Source organism: Perca fluviatilis, chromosome 3 (genome assembly GCF_010015445.1).
Source record: "Perca fluviatilis chromosome 3, GENO_Pfluv_1.0, whole genome shotgun sequence".
NCBI classification, from domain to species: Eukaryota; Metazoa; Chordata; class Actinopteri; order Perciformes; family Percidae; genus Perca; species Perca fluviatilis.
Window position 1 is genome coordinate 42290756 of NC_053114.1, and position 22498 is coordinate 42313253.

Below are 22498 nucleotides of genomic sequence, written 5' to 3' on the forward strand. Positions count from 1 at the left end.
CACATCTTGTTTGATCTAAGAACCATTTTTGAAAATCTTTTTCTGTAAAGTAACAACAACAAATTTAGTGCAGTCAAAAGTACAATATTTTCATTTTTCACTTTTGCGTCACCATATGCACAGATTTTCCCCCAAAATGCTTGTCTAAACGCGGAATAAAAAGTGAGAACGCAACGCCACTTTTGCGTTTTCTCTTCAGATCGTTTCCGTCTAAACATAGCCTCAATCCACTGATAGAGATGCACAGTGAACTGTACACAGATTTTCCCTTCATTAACATACTGAGGCTGAATGTAGTATTTGTTTCAGAAAGCCTTACTCCTTATTGAAGATGCAGGTCTGCTGGAGGGTGTACTGGTTCTTGGTTACGTTCCACATCCTTACGGTCCCATCGTTACCACTCGTTGCCAACAGGCCTTTCTTACTGCACCAACCACACGTGATGACCTGAGTGAAACAGACTTTATTTAATACCTGTTTATATTCAACATTTTGAGTTCTGACCCAGCCAGGGAACAGTACTCATCCTACGTTGACTCACTCTGCTCTGGTGAGCCTCCAGCTTGATGAAGGAGCACTTTCGCAGGTCCCCTGCCATGTCGACAAAGGTCTGCGGCCGGCTGTGGTTGTTGTCGCGGTCGTGAGCGGCCAGCGTGCGGACTAGCTGCTGGGCGGCCCACTGGCGGTGCTGCGAGGAGAGCCTGGAGGACAGGCAACATGCCGCCAAAGCATTGGCCAGCTCCAGAGGCCCTACAGCGGAGGGATTATGGGAAGGATGGGCATACAAGTGCGCAATTAGACCTGCTCGACACGGAACAGAAAGTGACAAGGTGGCCCGGTGAGTGAGAGAAGGAACAAAAATGAAAGTGACAGACAGAAAAACCAAAAGGTGACCCCAATGAACAGAGAGAAACAAGCTGGAACAAGCATGAGTTGTGTGTTCATGAAGACTTAACAGACATTACTAATAAATACACAAATACATGATAATTATGAGATGATTAAAAATTAAAAAGGCCACAAAGTAAATCATTTTGACACATTGTTGAAAGATAAAAATATGTAATGTGGCTTAAGGCAGTGTCCTGTTAAGTAGGTTAAATTACTGCTATTTGAAATTAAGAGTAATTGGAAAATATGCAAGAAAAACATCTTATAACTATTTAGTTTTCACAAATATGAAATGTTATTGATTCTGAGACTAATGAGATGAATAAATCCACATAAACCATGAGCAATGGACTGGATAACATGGAGCACCAGCTGATTGGGATCTCCTGCTCCTCCAGGCTACAAACCTCTTTTCTCCAGATCAGCCTTGTCATAAGCAGGTCTGAGTCTGGCGCCTTTATCTGCCAGCAGGGCCACCAGAGCCTGTGTGACCACAAAGTTGGGAGAGGTGACAAGCTTGTTCTCCTCGGCCACGCCACGCAGGAAGCTGGGCAGGAACTTCCTCTGGATGGGGTCGTCCACTGTGGTCAGATTCATGCCGGTAGCAGCCGAGATCAGGTTCTGGAGAGATATGAATATTAAATGATTGTGAGTTGCAGCTTTAATTTCTTGCTTGTTGTGTCATACCAACATTTTTTCTAATGTTGTAAATGCATCTTTCAACATTTTTATTAAGATCTCCATCATGCTTGTTGTATTTTATCTAGGTCCTATTGCTTATTGCTGTGTCAAAAAATGGCTATAATCAGTATTGTTTGTTGCTTTGTATTGCTTGCATGGCTACATGTACTGAAAAGTGGACATTGTTGAGGTATTAGTGCACTAATTTTTTTTTGCTTCCTGTCTTTAGAATGCTTATTTTGTTGCTGTCACTACTCCTTTGTCCTCTATCTAAATGAAGGCAAATAATGCCACCTAATATACTTTAAATTTGAATAATCTGAGTCAACAATCAAATAGCTACCTGTCTGAGACACAGAAAAGAAAATAATGTTTGACTCTTGACTATGATCTGTTAAACGAAACCTCAGATCTCAATAAGGCCATGATATGAACTCAGAAGGCTGATGAGTAACATTGTGTACCTGAGTGCAGAGCTGCACCAGCAGCTTGGCAGCGTTGGGACTGTTGGAGGCCAAGCAGCCCACTGCTGTGCTGAGGTAAGCCAGACAGGAGATGGGTTTGCTGGCCTTGGCAGCCCCGCGGGGCCTTTCAGCATGGCCGGAGCCTGATGTAGGACTGGTGGAAAGACCGGCTCGGCCTGCTGCTGCCAGGCACATCAGCCTGACCAAAGTCCTGATGTCGGTCAAACCCAGAGACTCCAGACCGGCAGCAAGGCTGCAGCTCGAGCCACTGTTTGGGAGAGAAGGGAGGGAAGTCATGTTTTACGTAACAGACAGAAAACTGCTTCCATCTACCTGTGTACATGTGCATTTTAGGAGAATTCTTCAAACTCTCAAAATAATGTTTGACTTTCTTCATCCAAAGGGTTGAAATTAATAACATAATTTGGGAATATAGAGGTCTTTAATTTTATCTAACTACTTTATTTACTATATTTTAAGTGGTTAAAAGGTTGCAAATATTTCTGAATTAATGAAGAACAGTTGCTCAAATAAACAATTTTCACATACATTTTGGTGAAATACACTGTAATCTGAGCAATTTAATTTGTCTGAGATGTCATTCCCAAAAGTAATCAGATTATCATGTTAATTTTGTTGTATTAAAACCACTTTTTATGTCATTATGTTTCAACATATTCTGATGACATTTGGACATTGTTTAGAGAAGGGTCTTTTTTTGATACTCTACCACAAAGGTTGTGAATTTTCAAATCCTACTAATAGCGTATTTACGGTACAAATAGCTAGACAGCTAATGTATTTGTTCAGTCAATGTTTTGCTAATTAAAGAAATGGGCATTTTAAATCCCACATTACTGAAGTCTGCGAGATTACAGAAAGCTTTACCCTCTGAACATTTAATTTCCAAAGTTGTTATTGTTCATGTCAGCTAATCAAAGTAGACAGAGTAGAACAAGATGAAGCTCTATATTCAGGCCATATATGACCCACACAGACGGACAGATGGAGTTTGCAGACTACCTGACAGACAGCAGGGACAGGGCTCTCATCACCATGCTTCGGGCCAGCAGCACCTGGGCTGCAGCCGTCACCCTCCTCAGCGCCATCACTCGGTCGTGGGGGTTCTGGAGGGCTGCTGCCTGCTCGCCGAGGGTCACCCTGCCCGATGAACTCTTATCCACCGAGGTCTGACAGCCTAAACACAAAACGCACACTCCGTTCACTGCTATTTTTTTGGGGTGAACCAATCGCTTTACTTGACTATACAGTATAATATCAATGCATCAAATATGTTGTCGTCTCCAGAAGTAATGGGATCTTTTTAGAGCAACAAAGATTAATCGATTGGTTGTCATTTATTGAATTATTCAACAACTATTTTGATAATCAAACAATCAGTTTGAGTCATTTTTAGTGGAAAAAAAAAAAAGGTAAAAATGCTTAAACGTGTATAAATAAATATGTTCTAGTGTCTTCTCTCCTCTGTGACAGTAAACTGAATATCTTTGAGTTGTGGACAAAACATGACATTTGAGAACGTCATCTTGGGCTTTTTGGGAAACACTGATCCAACTTATCGATAAATCGAAAAAATAATAATCGACAAATTAACCGTCAATGACTCGTTGAATCATCAGTTGCAGCCCTAGATCTTGTCCTTCTCACCTATCTGCAGCAGGGTCTCTTCCATGCTGTTGGAGGCTGTCACCATGGCAATGGAGGCTCCCAGTGGGTCGCTGTCAGGGAACTGGACAGCCTCTGGGACGATCCTGCGCTCACTAAGACCCAGCGGTCCAGCCAAAAGCTCAAACTCCTCCTCCCCTGTCAGCTTCTCTTCTTCGTCAACGTCCAGCATGTCCCAGTCCTCTGTAGCGGGACGGACAGGCGCAAACAATTTGAAATCAAAGACAAACACAAACGTCTTGTGTACCATTGCAAGACAAATTAAATACATCACATTAAGTTTCAAACGTTTACAATTACCTTCATAGACACTGTCCTGTTTTCCAAGGAGGTCAGGAGCCTGTCCCTTATACCTGAATACGTATCACACAAGGAGAACATGAAAATGTATCCGTTTAACTTAAATAACAAGCTAGAACAGAATAGTACAGATATAAATGAAAATAATGCCTGATGACTCCATGACACACAGGTACAGGTGGCAAAAAACAATAAAAAAAATAAATAAAAATGAAATATTGGTTTATAACGTGGTCATGTCCTGCCTTCTGCATGTTCTACCCTGGGGCCACCCCTCGCCTAAACAAAACAGAGTATTTCCAGTAAGTGAGAACCCGGCTGACACGGACAATCTTCTGTTGTGTGGGAAAGGGAAACTCTGGACAATGTCTGGACCTGAATTGGCGGACATTGTCTGGAATTCAAAACAGCTCTAGTTAAAGGTGCAGTAGATAAGCCTAATAAAACTAACTTTCTGTCATATTTGCTGAAACTGACCCTATGTTCCAGTAGATCTACATGAGGTAATACAAATAAAAAAAATTTGGCTCCACCTACAGCCTGTAGTACGATTTGCAAAAAATCCACCGCTCCGTTCAGATGCACCAATCAGGGCCGGGGGGGGGGGGGGTTGTCTGACTTCGTATCAATCACTGCTCATGCACACGCATTCATTCTCCCTTGTGGGGGGAGGGGCTTAGGAGACTGTTTTGGGCTTTAGCGGAAAGGGAAGAGGGACTGAGAAGTTGTCGAAGATCAAATTTTTGGGTCAAGTCCTGGATCTTCACAATCTTACCTACAGCACCTTTAACAAGTAAAGTAGGTAGGACATATAACAGTTACATTTTCCAACATAACTGTAATAAATGTCGGATTTTTTTTTAGGGCAATATCAATCTAATTTCCGCAGATATAACGGCACAATTTATCAGCTTTAGTATCTCCATAACAAGCAGCTTAGTTGTAAGCATTCATTCAAATCATTCATTATGCTAAAATACAGCCCAGAAACAAATATGCTTCCTCGTTCACTCAATCTTTCTGTGCGTACCTCTCCACAATGGGGACTTTGGCCTTGCTTTTGATGGCCAGGTACTTCTCCCTGCAGCTACCACACAGCAGGTAGTAGGGGTTTCCACTCCCACACTCGCCTCCGAACCAGCCGTCTACGTAGGAGCCGTTACTGCGGTAGCCTTGCCGGTTGGCGCTGCGGCCGCAGCCTGGGTGACTCTTCTTCATGTGTTGATTGAAGTTGGCCACGTTAGCCTCGCACAACTCGCACACCACCACTTCATCACGATCGTCTGTCTCACAGACGTGCTGCGAGGTGTGGTACAATTACACACACACACACACACACACACACACACACACACACACACACACACACACACACACACACACACACACACACACACATATAAAGACAAACACGAGACAGAGTTGTTCAGAACAGCAGTTAAGTCTCCATACAATGTGATGTGCTAGAAATATGAATCGACAACAGCTTTGCATTAATGAGTTCCAAGCAACAGCCAATTACCAGCACTGAGAATAATCATTTTGTTATTGAAAAAGTGTTAAGTCTTTCATTCCATGCCAGTTAGATCAGTGGAGTGAGTGTGCTTTCAGGGGAAGTGTGCTTTTACAAGTTACGGTCTCATAAAGCTATCCATTTCAGCGTGCAGATATAGTATGAAATGAAACTGTGAGTGAGAAGTGATGCAGGGCAGGTAACGAGCAGGTTACGAGCAGAATGGTGATGGCAGCCCTCTGGACATAGCAGAAAGTCACACACACCCATGTTGGCCAGTCCAGTACCTCCGGGATCCACATTCCCAGAATGTCAGTGTCACTGGCGAGGTCCTGGCCAAACATGGCCTCCATGGTCTCCTCGTCCAGGTCCATCTCCAGCTCTTCATCGAGGTTGAAATCGTAAAGGGCTCCCGGATCTTGTTGCTGTTGGAGGGATGAGACCTCCCGACGCGACTGGCTGTGGTGTGCCTGCACCGAGCGGTACAGTCCAGCTTAGAAGGAGAGGAAGTTTAAAGTGAAGTGAGGAAGTGGGAGGTTTGTCTGCAATTTCTTTAGACAAAGTGTGAAGAAAGGTAAAAGATGTCTTTGTGGAATATTCTTACCGGCACGGGCTAACAGCGTGCGCGCAGCCAGGTCAAAGCGGTGTTTCCTACCGACAGCAGAGCGGCCTCTGAGTGGACCACCGCTGGAGGCTGATGCACTGTCCTGCTCCAGACCATCAGGACTACAAAGTACACAAATATAGACTTTTAATATATACTTTAACAAATTTACAAAAAAAAAAAAGTTTAGAATTGTTTTTTGCCTTTTTATTTTATTAGATAGTGATAGTAGATAGACCAGAAAGGTGGGGGGGGGGGATAACACGCAGCGAGGTCAGATTCGAACCTGGGCCGCAGCAAAGGACTCAGCCCACACTGGGTGAGCTAAAGGTCCCCCCGCAATTTTTTTTTTTTTTTTTTCTGTCATTCAGTATAAAGTGGTAAACTGTATTTTTTTTCTGATGATGCAATACAGAATTTTTACTTTAATTAATCCCAAGTACATAATACTCTGCTGTTTATCATGATTTCACTGACGTTTCAGGGGTTCTCACTTGGTTTACTCTCTTCTGGAGATACTGATGGCTGTGATCTTCACATTCTTTTGAATTATTAATGTGTAGTTGCTAACAAATTTCAAACCTACCCACAGAGTCTGTTTTACTCAACACATGAGAACAATTTGCACATATTGGTCTATACTTTGCCCATCTTTTATAACATTTTGTCGCTGGTACAAAAAGTTTGATAGTATTCTTTCGATTTAGAATTAAGATAATAAGGTCTTCACGGTCCAGTTCTGAGCGGCAGAGTTCCCGACCAAGGACCTGAGTCGGACCGGGTCCTATTATGCGCAGTTTACTCGGGTCAATTTTACTGCCACGGGGTCTGCGTACAATGTCATACTTCATAATCCCAAAAAATGCAGGAGAAAATGTTTTAGGACATTAGTTTACCATAGAAAAGCTTTCTTGCAATTAAATGACTATGATTATTTTGGAATTTGATTCACAGGCATTGCTAAAGATATGACTGACAGAGAAAATGTTTATCTTCTGTCCATCTTTCGTCTCCTCTATTTAACTCACAAAGCACTTTCACTGGACAATTCCAACTGTACCTCTCGATGAAGCCCTCCTCCATTTCCGAAGTATCTGCACTGGCGATGTCTCCAGGCGAGCACAGATACGGGCTCCTGTCCAGAGATTTGCCTCCAGCAGAGGCTGTTGCACCCGGACAGGACGAGTCGGACCCGTCACCGCCAACACCGCTGCCTCTGGTGTGAGGCTCGTCATGCTCGTCCTCTGTACCTGGATGCTCGATCATCCACATGGCCAGCACCGTGATGTTCTGAGCGTCTGCTTCTCCTCGAGCGCCTGACATAACAGGAATACACACCGGACCCATCAATAAACCACACAATGACATGTCATACCACAATATTTAGAGTCCTATTACACAGTTCTTGGGGGAAATCATGAATTCCAACCTTTGATATACGACCTGCTGTGCTTTGTTAGGTCATGGTTAAAGTACTAATACCAAATTCAACGCCACAATTATGTTACCCTCTGCTAATAACAACGTGGTGCATTGTGGATTTACTTGGTATAAAACAGACAATTTTGATAACCATGTGTTTTATATAATTGTAAACTGAATATATTTAAAAAGGAACACGCCGACTTACTGGAACTTTAGCTTATTCACCGTATCCCCCAGAGTAGCAGAAGTAGCAGTGCTTCGCCTTTCTGAGAATATAGTTCCCAGTATGTATACGGTTAGAAGATGGCTGTGTGTCATGTGACCTTGTTATTTGTACACGCTGTAACTATACAAATCACAACATGTAAATAGGAACATATTGGCGTTATTTTGTCACTTATTGGGAGCAGTAGGCTAGTTGGAGCCGGTTGCCTCCAGGATCTGTGCTAAGCTAGGCTAGCGGTGGGTGCGTCAGACAGAGTTATGACACGCACGGAGATGAGAAGGGTATGTATGGACTTATCTAACTCTGGGGGATACGGGGAATAAGACAAAGTTCCAATAAGTCGGCGTGTTCCTTTAAAGATGACAACTTGAGATGAGGAGGAAATTGTGAGGAGCATTTTTCTCTGAGACTGACCGGTGGCTTCCAGAGCTTTAGTGATCTGGCGCAGGGAGAAGCCCATCTCCAATAAGGGCACAGCGATAGCAGGAGGAGGGGGAGATGTCGACAGCCTGCTGCTGGGGTCCGACATAGCTGTAGCAAACAACCAACACAATTAATGAAATTATTATGAAAGTCTGCTTGGCATGTGTGGGGGGAAAAAGTCACTGCTGTGTTGTCGATTAGAAACTAGGCCAAAGTTAGTTTGATAATCACCAGCTGGACACTAAATTTAGAGCTTTCTGTTTATTTAAAGTTAGATATTAGACTTGTATCAGTAGCTCTGTGATGTTTGCATCAATGACTGTGATCAAAACAGATATAATATAAAGATAATTTTCTTTGGGAAACCCTGTGTTGTCATTAAGGATATCAGTCTTCTATTTGTTTGTATTAACTGAAAAACACAGTTAACAAGGTAGAAAATGTGCATGTGCAAATTTGCAACAAGCTGTACAAGCTTTTCACCAGCACAACAGCCATCTTTACGGGCATGGCAGTCTGGCATACTTACAGGTACCCGTTCTGTTTTGTGGTCTGGAGGGCTGCGAGTCGGGGGACGTGAGACTCTGCCGGCGGCCGACCTCATCTGAGGGAGAGGTTGGCAGAGAGGACACCGGAGGAGTCTGAGCTCGACGGGTTGGAACCAGGGTAGTAGTCGGGTAGCTGGAGAACATTTGCCTGTCACATCACAGAGACGCATTCAAATAATCATCTCAGTTTAATTATACATGACAAACGAGGCTGATAATTAACACGAGATGACTGACAATATGTGCAGCCATCTGTTCTGACCTGAGGAGGCTGAGAGGCATGACCCCCGGAGACTCCGAGGCAGGGACAGTCTCTGTGTCTGTGACAGGTGTGGTAGCGGTGGTGGTGTCCTCCAGCGAGGAACTCATGAAGGAGGTGGTGCTGGAGGCAGAGGGGCTGGTGGTGACTGGGGTTTGTGCCAACTGCTCACCCTCTATACCTTCCCCCTCACCTTCTGGTTCGCTTCTCACTCCTGAGGGAAATGACAAGACAGACAAAGCTGAAAAAATTTTTGTTATTTTTTTACAGTAAGAACTCCCCGAGCACCAATGAACAACATCAAATCTCGACATATTCTCACCAGGCTTGGCCTTTCCCCCACTGTGCTCCTCCAACAACCCATTCACGACCAGTTTGTAGATCATGGCCTGTGCCCTCTCCAGGTCGGCCAGGCCCAAGGCCCGCTTGATGGGGGAGCGCATCACTGCCCGCTTCACCATGTGGCGCATGAGAAACTGCAGAGCCGCCCGCATCTCCACTTCTTCCTGGCATACTGGCGAGGTGGCAGCTGTGCTTCCACTGGTGCTGGCATTTAGGTCAGCATTGTGCCCGCTGGGTGCTGCTTCAGGTAATACCTTGATGTCAGAGGAGAGAATTAGGTATCAGGTATGATATTTTACTCACATCAGCCAAACAGATGATGCATAACTGCTCCATATTATTTCAATTATTCTATTTATATAAAAACAAAATATAAAAACAGGGAGGGGAGGGGGTGAAAAACAATAAAGAAACAGTTTAACATTTTGAGCTTTTTTTGAGGAAATGCACTTATTCACTTTCTTGCCGAGAGTTAGATTGCATGAATAATTTTCTCATATCTGTCCGTTAAATATAAGACTCCTTAGAGACTCATTTGACTCCAGAAGACACTCCAGTACATAACAAATGAGATATAATATTAATAATAGTGAGTTATAATAGTGCTTTAGAGGCTCTAGTAGGCTTGCTGTTTCCTCATGTTTTCAGTCTTTATGCTAAGCTAAATAACTTCATATTCAACAGATAAGATACACCGGTGGTATCGATCTTCTCATCTAACTCTCGGCAAGAAAGCGAATACGTGGATTTCCCAAAATGTTAAACTATTCGCCTTAAGAATTTTCTGATACCACTGAAGAACAGGTGATTGATTAAACTGCTCTTGTGTAGTTAAACTAAGCAAGCTGCAGTACCTTTGGTATAAGCAGCAGCTCAGCATACTTGCTACAGCTAAGCAGGGCGCTGAGGGTCTTCATGGCTCCCAGGTAGAGGTAGGACAGCTGCACAGCGTGGATTTCCGACTGTGTGGCAATGGAGGAAGGAGAAGGCTCATGACTGCGGGAGCCGTGCTCGTGGCCTTTCTTCCTGTTCCCCTCAGCAGGAGTATGAGGAGCTGCAGTAAAAAGGGTCTCATTTCCGCCTGCCCCTCCGCTAACCACAGAGGAGATCTCACTCTCAGACTTTGAGTTGGGTGCCACATGTGCCTTCACCTCATCCAGACTGTGGGACACACGCAGGTCGGAGGTTGTGGTGTTTGGCGCTGCTCCGGGCGAGGCGCCAAGGTTATCCTTTTGTTCATTACGGTTGTGCCCCTCATTGTCCGCCTTTTCTTCGTTACCGGTCGGCTCGTGCCCAGTGGAGGCTGCGTTGCGATGCTTCTTGTCGTGGCGTCGTGCGCTGAGCTTGGCGGCGGTTTCCTCATGGATGCTGGTAAGGTAGGTGAGGTCCAACAGCAGCGAGGCGGTGAGGCCACGGAAACACGCCACATCGAAGGGCAGCGGCTCGCAGGGTTCCAGGTTGTACAGCGGAGTGTCACTAGGCGACCAGAAAGTTGGGAAGCTTTAATAGAAGGGAGTGGAGAGTGAAAAGAGACAGGGGAAGGAAACACAAAGTGAGGGAAAGGGCAGGAGAGAAAGAGCACAGCATGCAAGACAAATACAGAGATGGAATGTGTGGGTAAAAACATGCCGCTCTTTTTGGACCATGCAGAAGTGTAATGGATTAATAATGATGCAAAAGGGCAAGTCAATAACACAAACATGAAAACAGTGAATTAGAGCAAAGGAAAATAGAAGGTGAAAAAGGTGATTAAAAGGCTAATGGGCACAGAATGTCAGAGGAATGTGATTACAGGCAGTGAAGAAACATTCAGCCTCAACTGTGTTTAAAAATACACTTTATCAGCCATGTGGTCATCCTGTTAATGAACGTATGCCTAGACAATAGCATATGTCACTGATGTACCTAGAACAAAACAGTCATGCATAGCACTGCTGTTGGACCAACAATAATCTTATCGGAATTAAAGGTGCTCTAAGCGATGTCACGAGTTTTTTGTCACATACAGCAAACATCTCCTCACTATCCACGAGCTGCCAGTCCCCTGAACACATTGCAAAAAACGCGGTCTCTGTAGACAGCCCAGGCTCTATATAATATATAAAAAAATAAAAACAAACTGGCCAACCTGCACCACCAAACATAAACAGTTTTCCAGCATTCCAGCCAATAACCGACAAGAAGGATTTGGGGGTGGGGGTGGGGGGGATTAGTGCACGGAAGAACGGACGGGAGGGGGAGGGGACGAGGGAGGGTGGGGCGAGCTAGCCTCATTTTGTTTGGAAATACTTTGAACGTCAACAAGAAGTGCCGTCACCCAACATCGCTTAGAGCACCTTTAAAAGTGGTTTCCCCCCATTAAAGTGGTTATTTCACAATATACAAGAAGTAAAAGCAGGTTCCAGAGGCCTAAATGTCACAAAGTAAACATGTTTCCCCAAAAGCAGTGACAGCCAAAATCTGGCTGACATTGTAAAAATAAAAATAAATTCCTAACTATAATATACCAATAAATAACTAGGGCCGTCCTTGACTAAAGAAATTCTTAGTCGACTAACATTGAACATTGATTTAATGGACAGATCTGTAAAACTGAGTTTCTCTGCAAAACATCATGCAAAAAGCACCACTTTAAATCTTGTGTTCACAACGAATGTGCTCATAAGTTTCGATTAATCAACTAATCGACTCAGAGGGGCAGCCCTATAAATAACCAAAAATGTGACAAAAAATATGCCACAGCAAAACGTTTCACCCAGTACCTGATGGTGATCTCGGCCTCGTCCCACTGCACCTTGGCTGAGGTACTGCCTTCCTTCACCACGCCCAGCAGAGTAGCATGCCTCCCGGTCTGCTTGTGCACACATCGGCCACCTACGCGTAGGCCTGCATCCGCCCCCCCGATCACCGCCAGAACCGGCCAAACTTCTGTACAGAGTGTCCTAAGGTGGTGTTCTGACAGATCGCCCAAGCCATGCTGCCGTCCATGGCGTCCCCTCTCCTCCTCTGTCCTCACTGGCGTTTCTTGGCTTTCTTTTTGGGCGTCGTGCTCCTCGCGGCTCTGCACCGAGCGGCTCTTTTTCAGCCTCTGACCCCCACCGCTGCCAGATGCACTGGCGGACTCTCGAAAGCACGGTTTGATTTTGTGGAGCCGCTCGATCATGGTCTTGTTGATGCGATGGGTCCAGTGGTCAGTGCGATGTAAGATACGGATCAGCTGGGTGGTGGCCTCGGCCAGGACAGTGGCCATGGGGCTGCAGACTGGGTCACCAGGTAAGAGGTCTCGAGGTGTTCCCCTCATCTGCATGTCACAGATCTTAACCTAGAAAAATTAAACAATAAGCAGAATATATGAATTATATTTAAAATAAATGCATAGATACCACCTATACAGTAAATAAACAAAAAGGCAACATAAAACCCACTAATTCAGGTAAGATTAGTTATACACTTTTTAAAATAGCAGAACATAGCAGAAAAAGGACTTTTAATAGGTCAGTCTGCACAATAATTACAAGCATCACAACTTATTAGATAATTTAGCTGCTAAAAGAAAAGACTGTGCAATTAATCAAAATTTTATCGTGATTATGACTTTGGCTCCCAACGATCACAAAAAAAGAATAATCGAGAAAAACAATCAATCATTTAGCTCATTACGTTTTGCAAGTAAACTCTTATTTTCTCTTTAAGTTTATTATTAGTAAAAATAAGTTTAAATAGGAAAAGTTTAAAGGCAAATTTCACAGATGTATGTGTTTTTTTGACTGTTGATTTATCTAACTTTTTCCACTGTTTTTTAAGTTCAATAATTGCAACATCTTTCCAGAAGTTAACGAGTAATCGTGTCAAATTATCGTGATTATTCGTTATGTTTTTTTCCTATAATCGAGCAGCCCTACCCACAGATGCTTAAACCAATGAACATACACATTCCCTTCATCTCGCTTTAATACCTTCCGGCATTTTTGGCTTGAGAATAAAATGACATTTTAAAAAACTAATTTCTCCCCTTAGTCCCAAGGACAATGTAGGGAGGTTAACTCTTTTTATTAAAACACTAAAGTGCCAGAAAAAAAAAGATTTAAAAAAATCTCATCCCGAAGTAACTGTTGAGTCACTGTAAACAAACGACAAGCAAGCCAGAAGAGGTAAAATAACTCCTGCAGATGGAGAAGAAGCATGCTTCTCAGACAGGTGGACAGTTATGTGCTCTTACCTTCTCTCCTGGGTTACTGCTGTAAAACATCACGCAGGGATAAAGCTCTGTGGCGTCAACATCTTCGAAGGCTAACTTTGGTTCCTGTGGAATCACAAGTTAGAAGTTAGATGTGGACACAGAACCCTGAGGAGATCCATAGCTTTTCTTGTGTGGATTATCTTTGTTGGTACATGTTGTATTAATAAATGAATACGCATGTGTATTTAAGTGTCCCAGTCAAGAGGCTTTATTCCTCTGTAGCCAACAGATTTTTCACATATTGTTTGATAGGGAGTGACAAAGAGAAGTGACTCAAACAAGAGGCTAGGAATGATTAAGTTTATGATAGGTTAAAGTATTTGTATGCATACATTTTTCTTTTAAATATAAACAGAACCTATATATACACAAACATGATAAACTGTTGCGTGTCACATGAATATAACCCCAGTCTTGTCATCTGAAGACTAACGTAGATAAGTTTGCTAGAGTGTCTGATATTGAGCTGGCGTCGCTCACCTCTCCGTTCTTGCCGAAAGAGACGGTTCTGGCCTCCATGTCCAGGACACAGGTGATGAAGTCTCCCTGCGTGAAGCTGCTAAGTGTCAGCGTTTGCTCCCCGTTGTGATACAGGTTTCCGCTGTATGCTCGGTACAGCCACATATCCGACGTGGTGCGGTGGTTGAAGTCGTGCACGGGCCACCGTGAAACGCCTACACATGTACCCTCGTTGCCTCGGTTCTCCTTCACGATGTAAAACTACAAAAGGAAATAAAACGTGGAATGAATCAAAACAAAAAAAAGGAGACAGTTTATAGCCTAGAAATCTAGACGCACCCTAGCGGCAGCAAATCAGTCTAGCAACTCTCCGTTGGCTTGCGAGCTGGAAAAACCAAATTCTGGTCAGGCCAATCACATCGTGTATAGAGTCGGTGGGCGGGGCTTAACATAGTGACGGCAGAGTTGCGACGGTTCCGCGTGAATTCCCTGCTACTTGAAAACAAAGAAGAGCTGCTGCTGCTGAAGAACAGCGGTCTTTGGAATCGGCTTTGGCCGCGACTCTGGAAGACTTGGAGTTCAGATTTTCTTTGAGAAAAGAACAAAGAACGGCACTGAAGTCATTCTTAAAAAAGGAAGATGTGTTCGGAGTTTAAAGTTGAATCTATCAACTAGCGTTGCTCTGGTTGGTTGTAGTGCTATCCTATTGCGTGCAGAGGGAATATGAAAGACAACCATTTATCCCGCCCCCTCGGATTGAGCCCTGCCAATGGTGAGTTCCCAGACCCAACATCTGGATGTGGGGGTTTGTTTAAAGCACTTTCCCATCAATTAAAGACCTGTCTCTACTGTAATCATTTTATAATGATTTGCAATTAATTGAGCCCTGTTGTGTAGATTTAGCTGACTTTATAAGGGGTTCTCTTAAAATGTTACCAAAATGTACAAAGAAACTGTGGACTACAACAGCAAAGATAACACTGTTATTATAATTTTTGTGCCACATATGAAGCTTTAATAATACAATAGTGTACCTTCCACTGATAGCATCCAGAGGAGATACCAGTAGAGGCCAGGCCATAGCCTTTACCCCCACTGCCATGCGTCAGCCCCTGGCCGTTTTCTACCACACAACACTGAGCCTTCTCTGGGTCAAAGGACAGTTCCTGAATGGGAAGGTTCTCGTCCTCCTCCTCTGCCTCTCCCTGCGGGTTAAAGAAACTGTCAGTCACTCAAACAAACGCTGATTATCAAGACACATGGGTAGAGAAGGAGAATGGTTGGTTGCTCACCTGTAGTTTGAGTTCCTGAACTTTTTCTCTAATCTGGATTGAGTGTTTGGCTTGAGCAATGGGAGCTTCCCACATGCAGTCAGACAACAGGGAGAACAGCCGCTTCACAACCTAGAAGAGAACAAACTAGATCAGCTCAGGGACTGACTGAAGGTCCATTAATTAGTAGGGCTGCACGATAAAGATGTGATAAGGTTGTTGAATATCGTGATAAAGATATTTCTTGCGATAAATAAACAGATATTAAAGTGTACTCAGTTCTGCATTTCTGCTGCTTTCAGTATTCAGCTAAAATACAAAAAATTGCTTGTTGAATTTAAAACAAACAAAAGGAAATACATTCAAACATTATTTTATTGAACAAATTTAACATTGAATTGAATATAAAAGGCACCACTAAAAATGAATGACAGTATCTTTTTAAACTGTAATTTTCTACTGACATTGTCTTTCAACTAACCCAAGAAATCTCTGAGTGTCTATCGCGATATGTCGCAGCCTTCCGCGATGTGTATATTGCACCAGTTGATATTGCGATAACGAGATATATACGAGATATATATATATAATAGGTGCAGCCCTATTAATGAGGACTTACAAAGAACAGTAAGTGGCTTACCTGTGTCATTTGGTCATCCTCCATATTGGCCTCACAGGCAGGCAGGACAGCTTCCAACACATGAAGAGCTAGGAGCCGAGTTCTCAAGTTTCCTACCAGAGGGACCCCTGGAATTAACAGCCACCAAGGGTTAATGTCTCAGCTAAGTTTTCACTTTTATCTGTGTTGTGTGTGTGTGTTACATAAGCTGGTTGTACCTGAGCAGCATTTCTGTGCAGCAATGTTGAGCAGCACTTCAGTCCATTTAGGGGAGGCCATCTTGGACTGGATGGCCTTGGAGGACACCACTCTCCTGAGGAAGACGAGGAAGTCTCCAAGGTGAAGCTCAGCTGTATGCTGCTTACGCACCAACGCTGAAAACAAGACAATAACAACACAAATACAATTAGGGGCTGAATATTACATTTCATTAAATACGGACGTTTGTTTTGGTATAAAAACAAGTTTTAATCACTATTTAACCATCTGAACATTGTCTGGTTTTATATCCATTTCAAATGTCCTATATGTATATATGCATTCTTTGCTTTGTCAAGTTATCAGCTGCTATATTTGGTGTGTACTGTGAGACTATGGTCTCGTGTTTGTAACAGATTAGGTAACGAAACTGGCTCGTTTCTTGATTATACATTTTTCAAATTATTATAATTTCTTGTTTTTGTTGTTTGTTATAGTTCTTGCTAACAAGGTTTATTTATAAGTATTTAGTTGTTATCATGGAAAAACTGTCGTCAACATAGCTGATCATAGCTTCTGTTGACGAAAACCGACAAAGCTCACATGAATGTAATAATGGCCACATATAAAGGATGTTTGATGTATTACCAAACACATGAGGGACAACATAGCTGCCTCATTAAGTCACTAAAATGGACTGAACATTTTTTTTGTTTCCATTTAAAGAGTAGTGAGAACAACTTTCTACTCACCTCTGAAGTCTTTCTTTTCAGAGTCTGCACTGTCCTCCTGTTTGTTGTCTTCCTGGTCTTTTCCAGAAGAGAGAAGACTAACTCCTGCCTGAGACAGCAGGTTCTTCAGCTGACTGCAGAGCAGATCCAGCAGCGACTGGACGACTTTGGGACTTAACTTGTCTGCATACGTGCTGCAAATGCAAAGAAGGACACCGCTGTTGTTGTTAACTTTTCTTCAGGTTTACAACGTGCTGATGTCACGGCGACTCCATTTCTTCATTTTAAACCTCCTTAATCTCTTACCCGGTGCTGATGGCCAGTATTTGCAGCAGGCGTGTGGAGGCCACCTTGAGGGCGGTGCTGAGCTGAGACACTCCGGGTTTCTGCAGCAGCTGGAGCGGCTGCCCCAGCATCGTCTCTGTCCCGCAGAGCTGGGAGAGCACGTTGAGCAGGCCACTGGAGATGGCCAGGGAGACGTCCACTGGCTGGTAGCGAACACTCAGTGCAAACACAGTCACCAGAAGGAGGCGCTGCTGGGCTTCTAGGATGGAGAAGAAATAAGGGCAAGAGATAAAAGCATCAGGCGAAACTCCTAAATCCAAGATCAGATCAGGTCCCAAGTATGGCTTTGTTTTAAGGAGACTAAAGCAAGCTTAAGTAACCCATTTTGAAAGCTGGTTGTCTTGTCACACCAACGAGCCACATTGGGGGAAAAAAGTGACAGCAGATCCCTAGTTTACATACACTTGCAGGTGAAGCTGCCAACTGAAAAAGTTAATGATGAATGTCTATGATTTGTATATTTAACAACCTGAATAATTTTAGGCCGATAAGTCATTGAGGCTCCACTGCTGGGGATGCACAGTAGTAGCCTTTATTACCTATGTGGTGCTTGTTCGCCTGCAGCGCCCTCTCAAGTGTGACAGACAGTTGCTGGTAGATCTTATGAACGGCTGTCTGGATTTCCATCTGGAGGCTCCTCTTAGCTGCTTTGACACCATCCTGCAAAAGAAGGATGCACTGGTATGTTAAGACAGAGATTAAAAAAAACAAAACACAGGCAACATGGTTACTACTCTCTTAGGAATCAAACACAATCAGTGGGACTTCTGCGAAACTGGAGAAAATGTATTAATCTCATACCTGATAGTGATGTAGCTGCACGCTCTCTCTCTTCAGGCCTCCAGTGCCCACGGTGCCGAGGCCAAAACATCCTGCCAGGAACTGCAACCTGACGGAGGTGAGCAGAGAGGAGGACTGGAAGGCACTGCTGGATCGATCTGCATTCCCCGGCTGACTGCCCTTCTCCTCCATGCCAGAGATCAACACCACAATCTGGTGGAGTGCCTCCAACCGCAGCTGGAGATAAAACACATCCCAGTAGTCAAGTGGATATTCTAACAGGGTCACAAGTGCAACTCTTTGACTGTATTCGTCTCAATTTTTGAGAGCCACAGACAGGATAGCGAAGTCAAAAATTATTGAGAGACGTACTAATGCATTCTTAGTTGTGGTGTTTTCATGGGCTTGGTTGACAATAAGAAAAATATAGAATATCACCAGTCTTATCCTTTCAGCGGTGCTGTTTTGAAAGGATGTTTCAGGACAAAAGGCCATAGAATATTCTCAACCTCTACTGAAGCATTCAATCCCTTATGTGATGTAAAAACACAAGCATCACTACAACACATATGAAGAGTTTCATGACAACAGCGTTTTAAAAAAGTACAATAATCATCTTGCCCCCTGGTGTCTGTTGTCAAAATTAATTAGTGTTTTAATTTCATGGGGCATTAAACCAATAAAAGATACCCCCCCCCCAAAAAAAAAGTCCTGAGTCCTCACCTCTCCTCTGCTCTGTTGCTGTTCCATGGCCAGGATAGTTGCCTGTGGGCTGGTGGACATACTTTCTTCTGGCTCCTTGAAGGCTGGAGCCAGGCCCACATCGCCACTGATGAAGCTGACCATGTTGTCAATGAGAGCATGGATGCCCAGTGTGCGGCTCAGGTCCAGCTCTGAGTCTTCGTAGGAGTGTGCCGAGCTGTAGGTCCGCTGGCGGCTGAGTTTGGCCCGGAACCAGGACTCAGCCAGGGAGTCTGGCGAGCTTTGAAGTAAGCCTGAAGACAGGAGGAGAGGAGACAGGAGCCTTTCAGATGCATATATGGACAAGATAACTCTTTTGATGGATGGGCCATGTTGCTTTTAAGCACTTAAGAGCTATGCAGTGAAATGCATTATTACTCTATAAGAGTTCATCAAATGGCCAAATGCTGATTCTTCATGCGGGCACAAGCCTTTATCAGCCATTATGGATTCATCTTTAATGGGCGCACTGAGTTTCCAATACCCACTGAGGAAAAAATGCTGCAGTTGACGAAGTGAAATGGTAACCAGAGCTAGTGTTTCCATATAACAACTGAGAGCACGGACGTTAATGATGAGTACTGATGACTTGTTTTCAATTGCAACTGGTAACTCCATGAAAACTCTCACAAATCATATTCCTCACAAGGAATAAGCCTTCATTGTGCAAAATAACACACATTCCAAGCAGAAGACGCTGTTATTGTTACAATAGGCACATCTGTATGTTCCTTAACTATTTCTGCGGTCTATGCATCAGCACAGAGGGCAGAATATGTGCGTTGAAGTGAAGCTCAAAACAAGGCCCTCATCATGAGAGATGAATGAGGGGCATCACAGTGATGAAAGTACGGGCTAACAAGAGGAATAAACATGCCATCGTTTACTTGCTTGGAGCTCCTCTTGTGTTTGGGGCTCAACTGCCCCAAAAGAAGTAAATAAACTATCCACAGGAATCAAAAGACAGAGAGACAAGAGTAACATATGATTGATGACCTGTATTATACTTACTTGCAACATTAGTCAGATCTGTCTGTGAAACATCTTTATTACCTCTCTTTTTGTGAGAGAACGCCAAGTCCAGGTCAACATTTCTCCTTCCACTCTGAAAGAGTAAACGGAGACAAAGATGTAGCTTTCAAATTACTACATGATTGTACACAGATCATAAACACAGAAATACCAATGCAGTAAGACAAATGAGTAGAAGCGTGTGAATGAGCGTGTCTGCTCTACCAGAGTGTAACCCTCTTCGTCTGACTCGGGCTGAGAGAGGTCAGACTCGCTCCGGGACTTGATCAGCCTGTAACTCGGGCTGCTCTGCACTGAGCGGCTCTCCGCACTCAGACTCTCACTCCTACAAACACAGACACAGACACACACACACAGATCACAGAAACTAATTCATCATCTTTGTCACGCCAATGCAACACTATACAAAAGTCACCAAACTAAACAAAACATAAAATTATTTTACCCCCAAAAAGCATGATACATCATCATCATTTTTACCTACCGTTTACTACCGGTTTACATATCTGTATATATTAAGGAAGCCACAGTAAGGAGATTTTCCCACCGGTTAATAATCTGCAATCTAGTTTTGGGTCAATTTTTTCGCTGAATCTGGCGGGAAAACATGTGATATGATATAAATGATCCAATTCTGCACTTTTCTGCTTTTCACTTGGACACCAAATCCTCTGCCATCATCTTGTCAGTATACTCAGGTGCTGCAACACTGCTGTACGGAGCAGAGCAGACACTTTCACTGGGATGCTAATACGCAAAAATTATCTAAAATAAATACTGGTATATTCCTATATTTTGGCTTCTATCCTATTTTATGTCATAAATTTATATTTTTAGATGCATGATTCTCTTTTCATACATATAAAAAAAGCTACGGCACACCACAAGCCCTGGAAACATGTTAAAAGTGAAAAGGAGGTAATGAACACTGGTATCAGCTAAATTAAAAAAAATGACATTCCAGCAGTGGACCGACATCAGTTCGAGCCGAGAGTTTAAAAAAAAAAAACTCACTTTCTCACAGGGATTACTTTTACATGTTTAGGCTACCTCATTATTTGAAGATTGGCCACGTTTAATATGAACATCTGATATTTTCACATTATATATATGACAGAAAATAAGGAAAAGCATAGTAGGTCTCCTTTATGCACATACAGTAAAGTAGAAGATTTTGGTTGCTGTAATGATTCCTCCTCTCATTACTGGCTGCAAAGAGATTAATTCCTAAGTGATTTTAATGTTAGAGATAGTGGACAAAAGCCATAGTCCTTGTTCTGCACAAAAATGTATACAGTCAGCGAGAGCTACAATATGTAATATGAGGTCTCAGCAGTCTGAGTAAGCCAATTTAAATCTTCCAAAGTTGCAGTCTTTTTAGTAAAAAGGTCCCTCTTCGTGTTACTATTATTCCACTGCAGCTCAGCGAGAAAAAGTCCAGCGAAACCCAAACAGAGAATTCTGCACTAAAAAGGAGAACTTTAGAAAATACACACTTGATTAGTGTAACTCTGATCACATCACATTAGCTTTGGCTGAACTTTAGAATGCATTTACGTACAGTACGAGAACTGCAGACTTTGCCCCCCCCATCTCATACTGTACTTTGGATTTGCTTTAGGAGAGGATCTCTTCATGGCCAGTATGGACAGGAGGAACAATCACAGTGACCAACAACTGTTTCAGTGTTCATTTGGGCATGTGAGTGTTGTTATAAAAATTTGAACTTTTATACTTTTGCTTTGTAAAGTAATCATTTGTTAAGAATTATAGGATAGTTTAACATGTTTAAAACCCTTGTGTTGTCCTTCAGGTCCTGGTGACCCAAAGGACAACACAAGGGTTATGTACTTCCATTTACTTTGTTGAGAATTGCTCTCTAAAGCCTGTCTCTTGTAAAGTAAGTAAGTAAAGTTTATTTTATAGAGCACATTTAAACACAGCTTAAGCTGACCAAAATGCTGTACAAAAAAAAAAATCACTAAGGTGCTGTATTAACCCTTGTGTTGTCCTTCGGGTCACCGGGACCCGAAGGACAACACAAGGGTCAAAACAACACCCACATGCCTATATGAACACTGAACCAATTCCTGGTAACTGGGATTTTGTGAGGAAAAAGGTAATAATGAACTTCTCTCAGAAACAAGCTGACTTGATTGACCCTTCAGTAGAGGGATAGTTTTATAGCACAAAATCCCCAATAAAGAGGAAACCTACTTTATAATCTGTCAATACATGAGTTTGAGAGAGATTTGAGTTTTGATTAATCACCCCCTCCCTCCGGACTGTACTGTATCCAGGTGGGCAGCACTCTGACCTGGTCATGAAGCTCAGACACTCCTGTGTCCCAGTGGCTGACTGGGTCTGGCCCTCTTCCTGGTTCTGCTTGGTCATTTCGCCCAGCACAGGGCTCACCCCCAGCAACAGCAGGGCACAGCGGTGGATCACAGAGTTACAGGCTGCTGTGTACAGGTCCTGGCCCTCTGGGAGGCCTGTACTGCCCCTCCTCCCCTCCTGAGACAGAATGGCGTCCTCCTCTCCGCCTCCTCCTCCGCTCCTGGAAACAGAGCCAGAGCCCAGTCCTGTGCTGCTGCTGGCCCGCTCTCTGTCCCGACTGCGAGCTACCTCCCGCGCTGAGAGGAAACATTGAAAGATTTCTGTGTGGTGCAAGATGCACATACAAAAGTAAAGCACGCACACACACACACACACACACACAC

The 22498-nt window shown here is 43.4% G+C and overlaps 1 protein-coding gene across 12 annotated transcripts in view; it reads right to left on the bottom strand.

Moving 5' to 3' along the window:
* The window catches only part of herc1 (HECT and RLD domain containing E3 ubiquitin protein ligase family member 1), a 75850-nt gene that overhangs the window by 25263 nt on the left and 28089 nt on the right, over positions 1 to 22498 (bottom strand). For 4 of the 12 annotated variants that reach the window (XM_039795862.1, XM_039795852.1, XM_039795853.1 and 1 more), the window contains 31 exons: positions 22096 to 22435; positions 19983 to 20103; positions 19758 to 19851; positions 18729 to 19000; positions 18027 to 18242; positions 17765 to 17885; positions 17187 to 17424; positions 16902 to 17074; positions 16170 to 16325; positions 15973 to 16079; positions 15354 to 15464; positions 15096 to 15266; positions 14083 to 14322; positions 13582 to 13665; positions 12125 to 12684; positions 10217 to 10862; positions 9343 to 9616; positions 9024 to 9261; positions 8743 to 8909; positions 8205 to 8321; positions 7200 to 7455; positions 6140 to 6261; positions 5802 to 6028; positions 5053 to 5321; positions 4023 to 4075; positions 3705 to 3905; positions 3060 to 3234; positions 2037 to 2304; positions 1299 to 1512; positions 542 to 801; positions 320 to 447 (listed from right to left, as the gene is read on the bottom strand). In XM_039795862.1, coding sequence (XP_039651796.1) covers positions 320 to 447; positions 542 to 801; positions 1299 to 1512; positions 2037 to 2304; positions 3060 to 3234; positions 3705 to 3905; positions 4023 to 4075; positions 5053 to 5321; positions 5802 to 6028; positions 6140 to 6261; positions 7200 to 7455; positions 8205 to 8321; positions 8743 to 8909; positions 9024 to 9261; positions 9343 to 9616; positions 10217 to 10862; positions 12125 to 12684; positions 13582 to 13665; positions 14083 to 14322; positions 15096 to 15266; positions 15354 to 15464; positions 15973 to 16079; positions 16170 to 16325; positions 16902 to 17074; positions 17187 to 17424; positions 17765 to 17885; positions 18027 to 18242; positions 18729 to 19000; positions 19758 to 19851; positions 19983 to 20103; positions 22096 to 22435 — 6619 coding nt within the window. The remainder of the gene's footprint in view (positions 1 to 319; positions 448 to 541; positions 802 to 1298; positions 1513 to 2036; positions 2305 to 3059; positions 3235 to 3704; positions 3906 to 4022; positions 4076 to 5052; positions 5322 to 5801; positions 6029 to 6139; positions 6262 to 7199; positions 7456 to 8204; positions 8322 to 8742; positions 8910 to 9023; positions 9262 to 9342; positions 9617 to 10216; positions 10863 to 12124; positions 12685 to 13581; positions 13666 to 14082; positions 14323 to 15095; positions 15267 to 15353; positions 15465 to 15972; positions 16080 to 16169; positions 16326 to 16901; positions 17075 to 17186; positions 17425 to 17764; positions 17886 to 18026; positions 18243 to 18728; positions 19001 to 19757; positions 19852 to 19982; positions 20104 to 22095; positions 22436 to 22498) is intronic. The other 8 variants (XM_039795858.1, XM_039795863.1, XM_039795864.1 and 5 more) reach the window with 8 other exon arrangements.